At 36.7% G+C, this 13,819-nt stretch overlaps 1 protein-coding gene across 1 annotated transcript in view; it reads left to right on the plus strand.

The window, feature by feature from the left end:
- Positions 1–13,819, plus strand: part of CNTNAP4 (contactin associated protein family member 4) — a gene marked incomplete at its 5' end in the record, with an annotated part of 90,328 nt that overhangs the window by 69,715 nt on the left and 6,794 nt on the right. Inside the window, 4 exons of the mRNA XM_035897987.1 lie at positions 1,769–2,008; positions 3,497–3,721; positions 4,912–5,045; positions 6,078–6,165. Coding sequence (XP_035753880.1) covers positions 1,769–2,008; positions 3,497–3,721; positions 4,912–5,045; positions 6,078–6,165 — 687 coding nt within the window. The remainder of the gene's footprint in view (positions 1–1,768; positions 2,009–3,496; positions 3,722–4,911; positions 5,046–6,077; positions 6,166–13,819) is intronic.

Raw genomic sequence — 13,819 nt, forward strand, 5'->3', positions numbered from 1 at the left:
TCTTTCTTTACTTCTCTAGATGTATTTACTCTGGTTTTCCAAAGAAGCCAGAAGAACTAAAGCTTAAAACTGTCATCAAAATGCTCATTTTAGCAGAGATAACATAAAATCTTTATATAGTTAGGTAGCTTTGTGCCATTATATCTGTAAATAGCAACAACTATGTCAAGATTTTCCATGTAACACAAAGGATTTTACAAAATTCAAAATAGAAAAGGATGAAAATTGATGATGACATGGAAACATTTAACCAGGAGTTAATTGAAAATACATGAGAATTATAGTTGGCAATCTTACATATTGTGGATTATTTTCTGCTTTTACTTTTTAAAAGAGGAAAAAATGACAGGACATACCAGAGTAAGTTGTGCAACAAAGTACAAGAGAAGTAGTATGTAGATTGCGCACCTTGGTAAGCAATCAGGATGAATAAAATGCTAGCTAGGAAGTGTGCTAAAAATAAACAACACTAAAAAAAAATGAAGTAACAATTGTTAGCCTTATGATTGCCATGTATCTTTATCACATATGCTTGGTACTCAGGTATACCCTGACTGGTATTCCTCTGAAATGAGGAGGATAATCCTTCCTATTAGTCAAGAATGGACACAGCTTCTGGTATGGGACAACGTAAGTCAGTTTGGACAACAGCTGTGGGGTATCATGATCCATAACATGAGACTGACAGATTGTCAAACACACAGATCAGTTGATCAGTTGGTAGGATCTTGCAAGAGTACAGCCGTTGTCATGGTTTAACCCCCTCTGGCAACTCAGCACCACAGAGCTGCTTGCTCTCTCCCCCCACAATGGGATGGGGGAGAGAATCAGAAGAGTAAAAGTGAAAAAAATCGTGGGTTGAGATAAAGACAGTTTAATAGGGAAAGCAAAAGCTGTGCACACAAGCAAAGCAAAACAAGGAATTCATTCCCTACTTCCCATCGGCAGCAGGTGTTCAGCCACCTCCAGGAGGAAAGCAGGCCTCCATCACGCGTAACTATTACTTAGGAGGAAAAACACCATCACTCTGAACATCCCCCCCTTCCTTTTTCTTCCCCTGCCTTATACACTGAGCATGGCGTCATATGGTCTGGAATAGCCCTTTGTTCAGTTTGGGTCAGCTGTCCTGGTTGTGCCCCCTGCCAGCTTCTTATGCACCTGGCAGAGCTGAAACCTGAGAAGTCCTTGGCTATTCTAAGCACTACCCAGCAACAACTAAAACATCACTGTGTTATCAACATTCTTCTAGTACTAAATCCAAAACATAGCACTATGCCAGCTACCAGGAAGAAAATTAACTCTGTCCCTGTTGAAACCAGGACAACTGTACAGCTCATTACTCTCCCATCCTTATTTTAGGTTTTTTTTTTCTTTTTTTTCCCCTATTTTTTTTTTTATTTCTTGTGGGTTTTTTCCCTCTCCTCTCCTCTCCTCTCCTCTCCTCTCTCCTCTGAAAAAAAAAAAAGAAGAAAACCACATAATTTCTGGTTGTTACCCTTTGCGAATTAATAGAAGACCAATGCTTGGTATTTTACTGTATCTTTACTATGTAAAATCCTTGGTTCCCATTAAAAGGTTCAGGGTTTAGCTGTAGTTACTTGACCAAAAAAAAAAAAAATCAGATATGCTTTTAAAAATATTTGTAAGTATTTTCATAAGTTTGAATCTTGGAAATTCCTAATAGACTGTTCAGGGGTTGTAAAACATAAAGAAGTTGTTACACACAAATTATGTTAGATTTTTAAAAGCTCATATGAATTTATTTTAGGTGGGACAGCCTCCAGGCAGAAAGGATTTCTGGGATGCATTCGTTCCTTACAGTTAAATGGAATCACCCTTGACCTGGAAGAGAGAGCAAAGATAACTCCAGGAGTTGAACCAGGCTGTCCTGGACATTGTAGCAGCTATGGTAACCTGTGTCACAATGGTGGAAAATGTAGAGAGAAATACAGTGGATTCTCCTGTGACTGTACTTTCTCTGCCTATGCTGGACCATTCTGTAAGAAAGGCAAGCATGATTTCTAGCTTTGTCAGTTATTGAAAAAAGGACCATACAGTCTAGAACAAGGTCTCTACAGCCCTTGAAAGATATGTTTAAATGCTTGCAAAAGATTTGTTTTACTTAATGTAGAGAAACATTCAGCTGAGTTTGTTCAGTAAGTTTTGTTAAATGCTGTCTTCCAGAGATATGTTCAATATCTACTTTTTAAAGTAGGAACCATGTTACCTGAGAGGATCAGCATATTTTCTTTAATGTTATGCAACTTCTTTTATTCTTTTATATTATACTAAAGCTAGGAACTATACCTTTATGAATAAATCTTTTGGATTTCTGTCTTTCAAGTCTTAATCTCAAAACTAAGGTTAAATTTGGAAAACAAACTAAGAAGCAGAAAGCATTAAATGTTTTTTTACTGCAAGAAGAAAGTGAGATCATCAGGAAGAGAACTGAGCCCATGTTTTCAGCCATTTTAAACTACTCTGGTGATGGTGTCATACTGGTAGATGATCACAAGTAATCAAGTTTGAATTTTAATGAAAGTTTATCTAAATTTTTTGGTATTTGCATATAGTTCTGATCTGCTAAAAATTACTTGCTTCCTCTGTATATTAAATGAATTCTGCAAAGTAGTGGCTTAAATGCCATAACTCCATGTTCCCCTAAATCAGTGAGCACATCTGTCCAGCCACCATTGCCACCACAAGAATAAAGGATTTGTGTGAAATCTTTCCATGTGGAGTGAATGCCACTGAGTGAGGAATGATACTTTCCTCCTCCCCTGCAAACTGCAGAAGACACTAATGGTCACACTCCATGTTTATTATTCTGCAGGGGCAGAGTGGCACCTGTTGCTGAAAGTGTGGGACAACCTATGGTAATAACTTTCAGTCAAAGATACTGAGCCAGATTAAAGAAATTTCCAGAATTTTTTATGAAGTGTGGAGGTTGTGTGTGAAAACAGGATAGTCTAAGACAGTTACTTTTAGCAGAAAATGTGAGATATCACAGAGGTAAGTCCTCTATGAGTGATTAATCTGCAAGATCCTAAACCAGTTTGTATTCTCCTTTTCTTTTTCACACCTAACCAGTCTCTTTTCCCACACATGTGTTTCAGGTGTGGCCAACTTTAATCAATGTTAGGATTCAAACTGCTGCACCCATTTCTCTGTAGGAGCAGTATACATACAAGATAGGTCATATTGGGCTTCAGGACATGCATAAACAAGAACAAAGCAGAAAGCATATTTAAAATGAGACAAAACCAAACACTTCGTCACGCAACACGACACTTAAGACACATGTCTAACCGGGCGTTTGCTCTAGCCGAGGTTGGGTCATATTTTTCTCTATAGGTCTAAATACTAGTTCCATTTATATTTATTTTTCAGCTTTATCACAATAGTTGAGAATATTGTTCTGTGACAGAAAGGGAAAAAAAAGATCTCTAGTCTTGTTTTGCATGAAATTTAAAAACTGAATTACTTTTTGTTTCAGAGGTCTCCGCCTATTTTGGGACTGGCTCTTCTGTGATATATAATTTTCAAGAATACTACACCTTAGCTAAAAATTCCAGTTCTCATGCTTCTTCTTTCTATGCTGACATGACACTGAACAAGGAGGCAATTACTTTTGCCTTCCGAACAACACGGACACCAAGCTTACTTCTTTATGTCAGCTCCTTCTACAAGGAATACCTCTCGGTCATTCTTACTAGAAATGGTGAGTGTTCAGATAGGCTGTCTGGAAACATTAATGAACATCATAGCTGTCAATTCAGATTTACTCTTATCCCCAGACTTGAATCACAAACTAAGCATTGTCTTCTTGTTGCTTTTTTCAGCTGCACCAAGCAAAGCTTTCCATGTGAAAAACGTCCTTCCTACTGTAATTTCAATTTTTACTACCATTTTATTTTTATAACATTGGCAAAAATACTTACTTCTGGAAATCCTTTAGAAATTTTTTTTTTAAGTTTTGAAGTGAAACTTAAAGTGTATCTGATCTGTCTGCTACTCATGTAGTGTATTAATTGCCATCCTCATGAAAAATAATGCAATAAACTACTTTTTGAAAATGTATTATCCATTTTCCAAATTAATTGAAGTAATTTCATTTAACTAATTTAATAAACTACTTATATACCATGTGAAAATACACATCACGTAATTGATAGTTCCATTTAAGTTGAATATTAAATACTATTTGGATCTTTCTTTCTTTTATTTTTTTAATTAAAAGACCATCTGGATACAGATTTGGATAACTGTAGTAATCTCCCTACCATGTGAGGTATTACTCATGACTGGCCTTGGTCTGGCCTGGTCCTTGGCTTCCAAAAGATGAGTAGAAAGTTGTAGTCCATCTACAGCTGGGAGGGGACCTCTGGCAAGGAAACCTTTGCTGCTGTGAAAGAGACTCTGTGTAATCATATGCATACAGACAGTATGCTGGGAGTTAACAGCCAAGAAATGGAAAGTGGGCTAGAAATTATTAACTGCGTCCTAGTGATCTGTGAACTGGTCAGAGGCTTTCAGGTCCAGACAGTGTAAACATTATTCAAGAACAGTACTAGTAAGGGACAGAGTTTTATTTCCTTAGTCACATTGACATGCGCTACCAGACCAAGTCTTTCTCAGCTGAATTATAAAAGTACTTACTAAAATTTCTGCACAGATTTTAACTTATTATTCAGATCTGTGACAGTTTATGGCTATCTTTGCCACTACATCATACTTCCAACATTGGTATTGCTTTTTCTGTTTCCTTCTTTCATTTCTCACTTATGTCAATTATGCAAACATTCATTTTGCTCTTCAAATGCACCTGTGAAGCAGGAGACATTCTATATGTTCTACACTGCCTGTTGTGTATGCAGTGTACTATACCTTTTGTTGTTTTTATCCCTGCAGGAAGTTTACAGATCAGGTACAAACTAGATAGCCATCAAGATCCCGATGTCTTCAGCATCAATGTTAAAAGTATGGCTGATGGACAACTGCAACATGTGAAGATTAGCAGAGAGGAGGAAATGCTCTTTGTAGAGGTAATTCAGTTAGGGAGGGGAAAAAAAAAGTGGTTTCTCATAAAAAGTAGAAGATCCAAAGCAAAATGAAATAAATAGTTACAAAAAGGCAATTACCCCCCAAAAATCAATGTTTTACTATCTCAAGTAAATAAAGCAAAGATTAGCAGACTCATGATGCAGAGTGAAAGTCTACATTAGACAATCTTTTTGGTGTTCATGTAATTTATTTCAAAAGCCCAATACCTCCTCACCGTTTTATATGAAAATAAAATTAATTTCATGATGGTTAAATTTTCACAATTTGTAAAATGTGAAATGACTGCTGTCATTTGTTTTGGGTCTTACATTTTGTTTTGTTTCAAGTTATGTATCAAACTACAATACAAATATATTACCACCTAGATAGTAATTAGAGCCTATTTGTCTGATTTTATTTGGTCCTTTTAATATCAAAGGAATGTGACTATTAAGGAAAATATTTTTATTATTTTTATGGAAATTTGATAATAAAATAGAAATATTTTATTTGATAATAATAGATAGTACCATGTAAAGAAATCTTAATTTTTGAAAATAAAATTTAATAAACCCTGGATGTTACAAGTTAGTATTTTGATGCTAGAGCTGAGTTTGCTTAATTATTCATTGGTATAGGGCTTGAAGGCAAGTAGTTCTAGAGGTACCCTGGGAGGCAAGCATTTATAGTATAATATTTGATCTTTATGAACTAAATATTGAGTGCCTTTTTTAATGAAAAGGGCCTTTTTCATGTTTTTCAAGGTTTACCTTCATCTTAAAGATGAAAAAGAATCACCCAAATCAATAAGATAAATTAATGCTTATAAAGTGGGATGCTTAAGAAGTATCACAACTGTAATGAGTGATCTGAGGAAGCTGATCATCTACTTCCTGATTAGTTTTTATGCTATAACTAACAAATGTTTCCCTCAGCTCCTTTTATTTTTAACGTTGATCTTATATGCTTTTTTCAAACTTTGACTAATATCTCTTCCACTATTCTACTTTGTTCTTCAATGCACCATTCTGCAGGTTAATCAGAATGAAAGAATGAAGTTTATTCTGTCTTCAGGTACAGAATTCAATGCAATCAAGTCTCTCACACTTGGCAAAATTTTAGGTAAGTGGAATACCACAGGGTTTTCTAAAACATAGATCAAAATGTCATCATGGCACATAAAAAATAGTAACCCTAATCTCATTGAAAGACATTTGTTGTCTTGGATTTAATTAGACACTGAGTCACAAATCAAGGTTGAAATACATATATAATCATGGGTAAGTACTTACTGAAAAATGATCAAGTGGATTCCATTAAAAATGATTTCACACTTCTCTCTCTCATTTTGCAATCAAGCATTATGAAACACCACTTTTTTTTTACTGTCATGAAAAACTAAATCACTGTGAAATCATACACAAAGACCATAGAATGCTATTAATCAAGTACCATATTTGAAAAACTTTCTGTGATTAGATTTTGATGTAAACAGTTAGGTAATGTAAGCAAAAAGTTTGTTGGAGTTACTTTTTAAAAACAAGTTAAGCTATGACAAAATATTTTGGCTAGTGATGATTCATCAAAAGCTGTCTGTTTCTCTGGAGTAATGATCAAAATGGAATATAATTATCTACAATTACCACTTTGTCAATTTTATTAAAATAAAATAGCCTGAATTAAATTCTCAAGATATTATTATTTTGTATTCATCATATTGGGAAAATTGAACAACAGAGGAAGGTGAGGTGCTGGTGAAAAGTTAAAGCTTATTTCTTTTTCCTCTAAAACAATTTAAAGTCTGTGTTATTACATTCCCACATCAAGTAAAGGTCCATTTGTTCATTCTTCCTCTAATAGCACTTTTTGCCACAACACTATGTAAACAGAGCTGGTATAGTTTGTAATATATGGTAACTAAGGCTACACTGACCTTTTCACAATTTTGTAGTTAGACTGACTATTTTCACCCTTCCAGAAGTGGTCTTGGACTATGTGTAGAATAAATAGGTTTACCAAAATATGGGTTATTGGAAAAGAATATGTCTAAATTTATAGATGTTAAATGTTTATAATTTCATATGGCACAGAGGTTACCACCATTATCAAAAGCAATTCTGTTTATTTTTAATAGAAGCAATTGTTAACTGAAATTATAAACCATATTCCAAAACAAGGTCTGGGAAATGAACTGCCTCCCTTCCTAACTCTTTGGTGCTTGATAATTTAGCCAGTAAACTGTCTGCAAAGGAATGATGGTTTCCCATTCTTTAGAAATCTTTTTTAAGTAATCTGAAGAGTTAGCAAAGGCTTTTTTTTTTAGAAATAAATTCAGAAATTGAGTTCTCATATCGACTTAATATAGAACAATATATTGCTTCATCTTGATCCCCCAGGCTTATAGGAACTATTTAAATGATTTATATAATGCTGACCCTAAACTAGAAGATCAAATAACTGTTTTCTTCACATTCAGTTGTATGTGGTTTAGTTTAGAGGAATTTCATTACTATGTACCAGGATCCATATATCTACCTTTTTTTTATAGTACCTTTGGGAATAACATAACAGCTTTGGTAAATCAGTGTTTCTGCCATTGTAACAGACCCTGAAGTACTGTCCTGGCTATGATGGTAGAAAACACTGTTATGTTTTCCCAAAGAATCTCCTACTGACAAGCAAAGCATTATCTAAAATAATCCATCAGGCCACAGGGTGGGAGGTGGTAAATCTCTGCCAATTTGTCTGACAGAATTCATTCAATTAATGTAAATCCCAAACCAAAATGTGTATAAAATTAGTTTTCTACCCTATTCTGAGTAAAAATTAGAGTTTAACTCTATCAGCTGCCTTTATACATTGAAAGGCTGCAATAGGTTCTCCCCAGAGCCTTCTCTTCTCCAGGCTGAACAACCAGAACTCTCTCAGCCTGTCCTAGTAGGAGAGGTGTTCAGCCCTCTGACCATGTTTGTGGCCCTCCTTTAAACGTCCTCTAAAAGGTTCATGTCTGTCTTTTTCTGGGAACTCCCAGAGCTGGATGCAGGACTCCAGATGGGATCTCATGAGAGCAGAGTAGAGGGGCAGAATCAACTCCCTCAGCCTGCTGGCCATACTTCTTTTGTGCATCCCAGGATATGGTTGGCTTTCCGGGCTCCAAGTTCATATCCAATTTTTCATCCACCAGTATTCCCACATCCTTCCTTGCAGGGCCGTTCTAAATCCCTTCGTCCCTAAGTGCGTATTGACACCAGGGGTTGCCCTGACCCAAGTGCAGGACCTTGCACCTGGTCTTGTTGAACCTCTTGAAGTTTTCATGGGCCTACTTCTACAGCTTGTCCAGGTCCCTCTGGATGGCATCCCATCCCCCAGGCATGTCAACTGCACCACTCAGCTTAATGTCATCCCCAAAGGTCCTGAGGATGCACTCAATCCTACTGTCTATGTCATTAATAAAGGTACTGAACAGTACCAGTCCCAGTGTGGACCCCTGAAGGACACCAATTGTTACTGCTCTCCATTTAGACACTGAAATATTGCGTGCAACTGTTTAGGGAAGGCCATCCGGCTAATTATTTATCCATCAGATAGATGGTTGTTGTATTTCAAGTGTCTCAGTGTAGCTGATCTGTTTTCTTACTGGAAAAATAACTAAAGACCTCTAACACAACAGAAATGTATATTACTTTTGAAATGTAAATTTTCTTTATAGAACTCTCAGTCCAGAAAAGAACTGGTATGTAGATGTGCACAGAGAATAGAAAAGAGAATGACTGTTTAAGCATAACTTTAAAGCAATGCTAGCTGAAATAAAAACTATTACAAGAAAATTATTTAAATTATTTCAAAACCCCACAATGTGATGATAAAACCGAATCAGGAATATATAATGTTTTGAATTGTAGTAGTCTATTGTAGTCACACTCACATAAGGGTAACACTATAATGATCAGTACCAAATTCAAGGTTTTGTTATGTTTGTAATGAAATTCCATACCAAAACTTGCATCAATTTACTTAAAAATATATTTGTTGCAATGTAATGAAATGCATTTTTTTAGGCAAATAGCAGTTTCTTTTGATCAGGATAAATACTGTCTCTTCCAAAGAAACCACACTGTTATAAAAGTTCAGAGGTGGGAATTTCTTCAGTTATACGGCGGCTTTGCATCATCACAGTAGTGTGAAGCATGGAGTTACAATGACCTGTGGGAGCACTCGGCCCAGTTTGGCTCAGCTTATAGAATCTGTCCTGAAGAAAATATGTTATACCTCTCTCCCTTTCAAAGGAGAGATGTTATTAAAAAGCTGCTGTTTTTTTCATGAATCTGACTGCTTTGGGTCCTGATTCCTGTTAAGTCATGGCTAGAAATTGAAGGAGAGTTTTTGAAGGCTGTGGAAAAAAGTAATGAGATTTTGCTGCACTGAAGAGGTCTAAACAGAAGAAGGAGTAAGAAAATATGAAATAATGTATTTCTTCTACTTTGAAATGTTGTTTGGGAAAAATCCACAAGTTTTAATGTAGGCCAGAAAGCTACAGATTGTCTAAGAATTAGCTTCAGTTGGAGAGGTACTTGTCTGAGCTCTTCTGCAGCTGTGCATAGCTCAGGTTTTTTTATTGAAAGCAAATCTGAGAGGTAGATGCTGAACTAGTTTTGCATTCCCAGGGAAAAAAATACCAGTGTTCTTCCTCACTTTCCAGAACCTAAGCCTTCCAATTTAAAAGACTTCTGAATTTATGTTATGCAACTTTGTCACAAAATAGTCAGTAGCTTGGTTGTGTTGTGACTCAGCAAAATATGTGAAGGTTAAGTTGTGGGGAAAAGAGAAGCAGTACACTCAGCCGGAGTTCACAGGATACAATCCAAAAAGGGATCGTCACAGTTTTGTTTTCCTTCTAAGAGACGGTACTTTCTCTCAAAGCACCCCACACTGTAAGAAAGCTCTAGAAACTCCTTTTTTTACAGCAACCCACTGAGGAAGTACTTTACTTCTGTTGAGTAAAGCCACATTTGACCAGGAGAAAGTTTCCTAGTCTTCCCCAGGGTATGGGTGGGGAGCTGTGGGTAGCATTTTTCTTCAGTGAGTTCTTAACATTTCCATGCCAACTGACATAAAGACAAGCTTTCAGCAAGATTTACTTAGGTCTGATTTATACACAAAGTTTCACCAGCTTAAGAGAAAGTGTGATTTTAAGCTAATTCACTTAAATGTAGGCATCACATTGAATATGGACATCTCCAACAATGTAAAAATTGGTTATTTCAGTAATAAATAAAAAAAAAAAAATTCACTAGACTCTTAATAAGAAAGCCTAAGTTAAACTAGTGAAATATTTTGTATCCCCATTTGAAATGGATTCTGGGTATTCAAACCATTCTGTTCTATCTGTAATGAAATTGTCCTTTCTTATATTGATTTATTTATCTCTGAAATTATAAGATTGTATAATTTAGTTCTGTCTTTATGGGAATATCTTTGAGGATAATTAATAACTACACAGCTTGCTTAAGAGCTCTAATTATTATAGTTTCATTGATAAAGGAATGATGGAATTGCAAAACTCTCACTGTGCTCCACCAATACATAAAAATATAGTGATAATTCAAACTGTTAATTTCAAAATCAGCCTTTTAAAAGAGTAACGCCTGGGTACTCCCCTAAAAAGTGTTGCAGTGAAGCACATGCTAAGTAACAGTTGAAAATGTTATTTGAAAATGTTCCTTTCTCTATATGCACTTTTTTCTACTATATGAATTTGGAAATTAACATAGTAATAAAATAATGAAATTAAATCATTAAAAGTTGGTTTATAAAAGCCTTTAATATGTTTTTTAGAGCAAAATATGGATTTTTATGCAGGTCCTACAATGAAAAATACATATAATTGTAATCCGTCGAAGTTATATGAAAACTGGTTTTTTGAATTTTTTTTATTAGATTTTTATTTTACTCAGCCAAGCTAGTCAAGGCTTACTTCTAATACAGAAGCTCTTCAGGATAATTATTTGGGGAAAGGGTAAGTTTCCACAGTCTTGCAATCTTGGAGAAAATACCGGTATTTAAAAAATCAATATTCAGGGATTTAATGGAGATACTTTATTTTGACAAAATAATTCTGTTAGCAAAATATTTGTCTTCTTATGTTTTATTTCAATTTTTTTCTCTACTCAGTCTCAGAAATGTGACAAATGACAGTTCCACAAATAACACCCACTTGTGACTATTGATTACTGGATTTATATTGCTGAAAAAGCAGCAAAAAGTCTCGATGACAGAACTGTCTATTGTTTCCTGTTAAACAAATTGCTTTCTTTACTGGCATTTTTTTCAGCAGTAAACTGTTGAAACAAATAACTCATTAAGGAAAATGGACCTAGACCATTTTGCAGTGTTTTTAGAGGGTATGCTTTTGTGTACAAAAATCAGAAAAATAATTTTTTACTGACATATTTTTTCAGTAATTTTTGTCCTTCTGGTCACATCAAACTGAATCATAAGTAAACTTCAGTAAAATAATGTTGTAATTCTTTATATTAAAAAAACCCAAACACCAGCGTAACAGCATTTATGTGGTCACATAGTAACTACAGGAAAAAAAAGCCCAAACAACAACCATATATGATTCAACTGAAGTTAGTGGGTGTATAAATGTAATTGGTTTTAACAGTAATAAGCACTTTTAATACAAAAAGCCTAGCTATAATAAAATTTTCATACCAACACAGGCATGTTGCACAAGTTTTTTGGCAGTCCATTCCAAGCACATTGTTAGTATTTCCAGCTGGTACTTTAACTGTGAAATATATAATGTTGGAAGGACTCATAAGGATCATTGATTCCACCTCCCTGCTCCTCACAGGACTGCCTAAAACTAAACCATATGACTAAGAGCATTGTCCAGATGCTCCTTGAATTCTGACAGGCTTGGTGCCATGACCAATTCCATGAGGAGCATGATCCAGTGACTGACCACCCACTTGCTCGGTGAAGAACCTTCTCCTAATTTCCAGTCTGAAATTCCCCTGATGCAGCTTCATTCGATTTCCTCGTGTCCTATTGCTGGTCACCAGAAAGAAGAGATCAGCACCATCTCGTCCTCTTCCCCCTTTGAAGAAACTGTAGACTGCCATGAAGTCAACCCCCAGCCTTCTCTTCTCCAAGCTGAACAAACCAGTGACCTCAGACACTCCTTGTAAGCCTTGCTCTCAAGGCCTTTCACCATCTTGTTTGCCCTCCTCTGGACACACCTAACAGTTCGATGTCCTTATATTGAGGCACCAAAAGCTGCACATAGTATTCGAGGTGGGACCACACCAGTGCAGTGCAGAGTGAGACAGTCACCTCCCTTGACTGTCTGGCTACAGTGTGCTTAATGCATCCCAGGACACTTTTGGCTTCTAGGGCACACTGTTGATTCATATTCAACTCACCATCAACCCAAACCCCCAGACCTCTTTCCATGGGGCTGCTCTCCAGCCTCTCATCCCCCAGTTTGTATGTATAACGAGGATTACCCCATCCCAGGTGGAGAATCTGGCAGTTGCTCCTGTTAAATTTCATACAGTTGGTGATTTCTCTGCTCTCTAGTCTTGTTGCAGATGGAGTGAGAGGGAGGCAAAAATAATACGGTTTATTGAGTTAGTTAACAAAGTTCAGCGGTAAATGCGACAACGGTTTATAAGATTAGATGGCAAGGTACACTTTGTTATTTACTGCACAGAGGACAGGGTCAGACAAAACTGTCAGGGAGACCCTCCCGTTGAGTCATGAGGTTCAGAAAAGATCCCCTTGCTTTCTAAACTCCCTCAGAGACGAGTCTAGGTGCAGCTGGATCCAATCCTAGTCCCAGACTTGGTCAACGGTTTATGTCTAAAGGATTATATATGCGCAATTAATCCTTTATGTCACTTAGCTAAGATTTCCAAGTTAGCATGCTGTTAGTCACTTACTAAGAATCTGTCGTGGTAAGGAATCTCTCAACCTCAAGGAGTAACCTTGAGAGGTGTCCCTGCTCAAGGGGAGATCCTGGCATGCAGCCTGCTGCCGTGCAGGAGAGCTCAAAGGGCTCTTGGACTGCTCACTGTTTATGGGGGTGAGATAATTGGCTCATAGTCATATTTGCATACTGACCACTGTGCTTAACAATAGCCCTTGGCTGTTGTATTGTTATCTGTCTCCCCCCACATCCAGTGGGTGCATCCTTCACGACCAGACACAGACCAGACACATCTATCATCACTGCCACAGGTGGTTATAACTTGAATGAGGTCAAAGGAGGGGGAGTCAGAGACGAGGGCGGGGAGAGCACACTGCCACAAGTCTATCCAGATCGTTCTGTATGGTCTCTTCACTCTCGAGGGAGTCCAGAGTTCCTTCTCATTTAGTATCACTGGCAAACTTACTTAATGTATATTTGACTTCTGCATCCAGATAATTTATAAAACCATTGAAGAGCACTGGCCCTAAAATCGAGCCCTGGAGAACCCTGCTGGTGACTGTCCACCAGCCTGAAGTCACTTCATTTACTATAACACTTTGAGCCTGACCTACCAGCCAAGAGTTCACCCAATGTATTATGGACTTGTCTAATTTTAAGACAAGATCAGACTGTACAGGAACATGAAAAAATTTGCAATCTTCAACATCATAAAGGCAGGAAGGTCAAAGCTAGTCTTTTGACTGCACAGTTCATCAAATGTTCTGCTAGGAGCTGTATGTCTGCTGACTCAGTATTACTTCACAGAGGAAAGATGATTGAAGCAGAATTCAAGAAAGA

This window comes from Egretta garzetta, unplaced genomic scaffold (assembly GCF_000687185.1).
Source record: "Egretta garzetta isolate BGI_Z169 unplaced genomic scaffold, ASM68718v1 scaffold357, whole genome shotgun sequence".
NCBI lineage: Eukaryota > Metazoa > Chordata > Aves > Pelecaniformes > Ardeidae > Egretta > Egretta garzetta.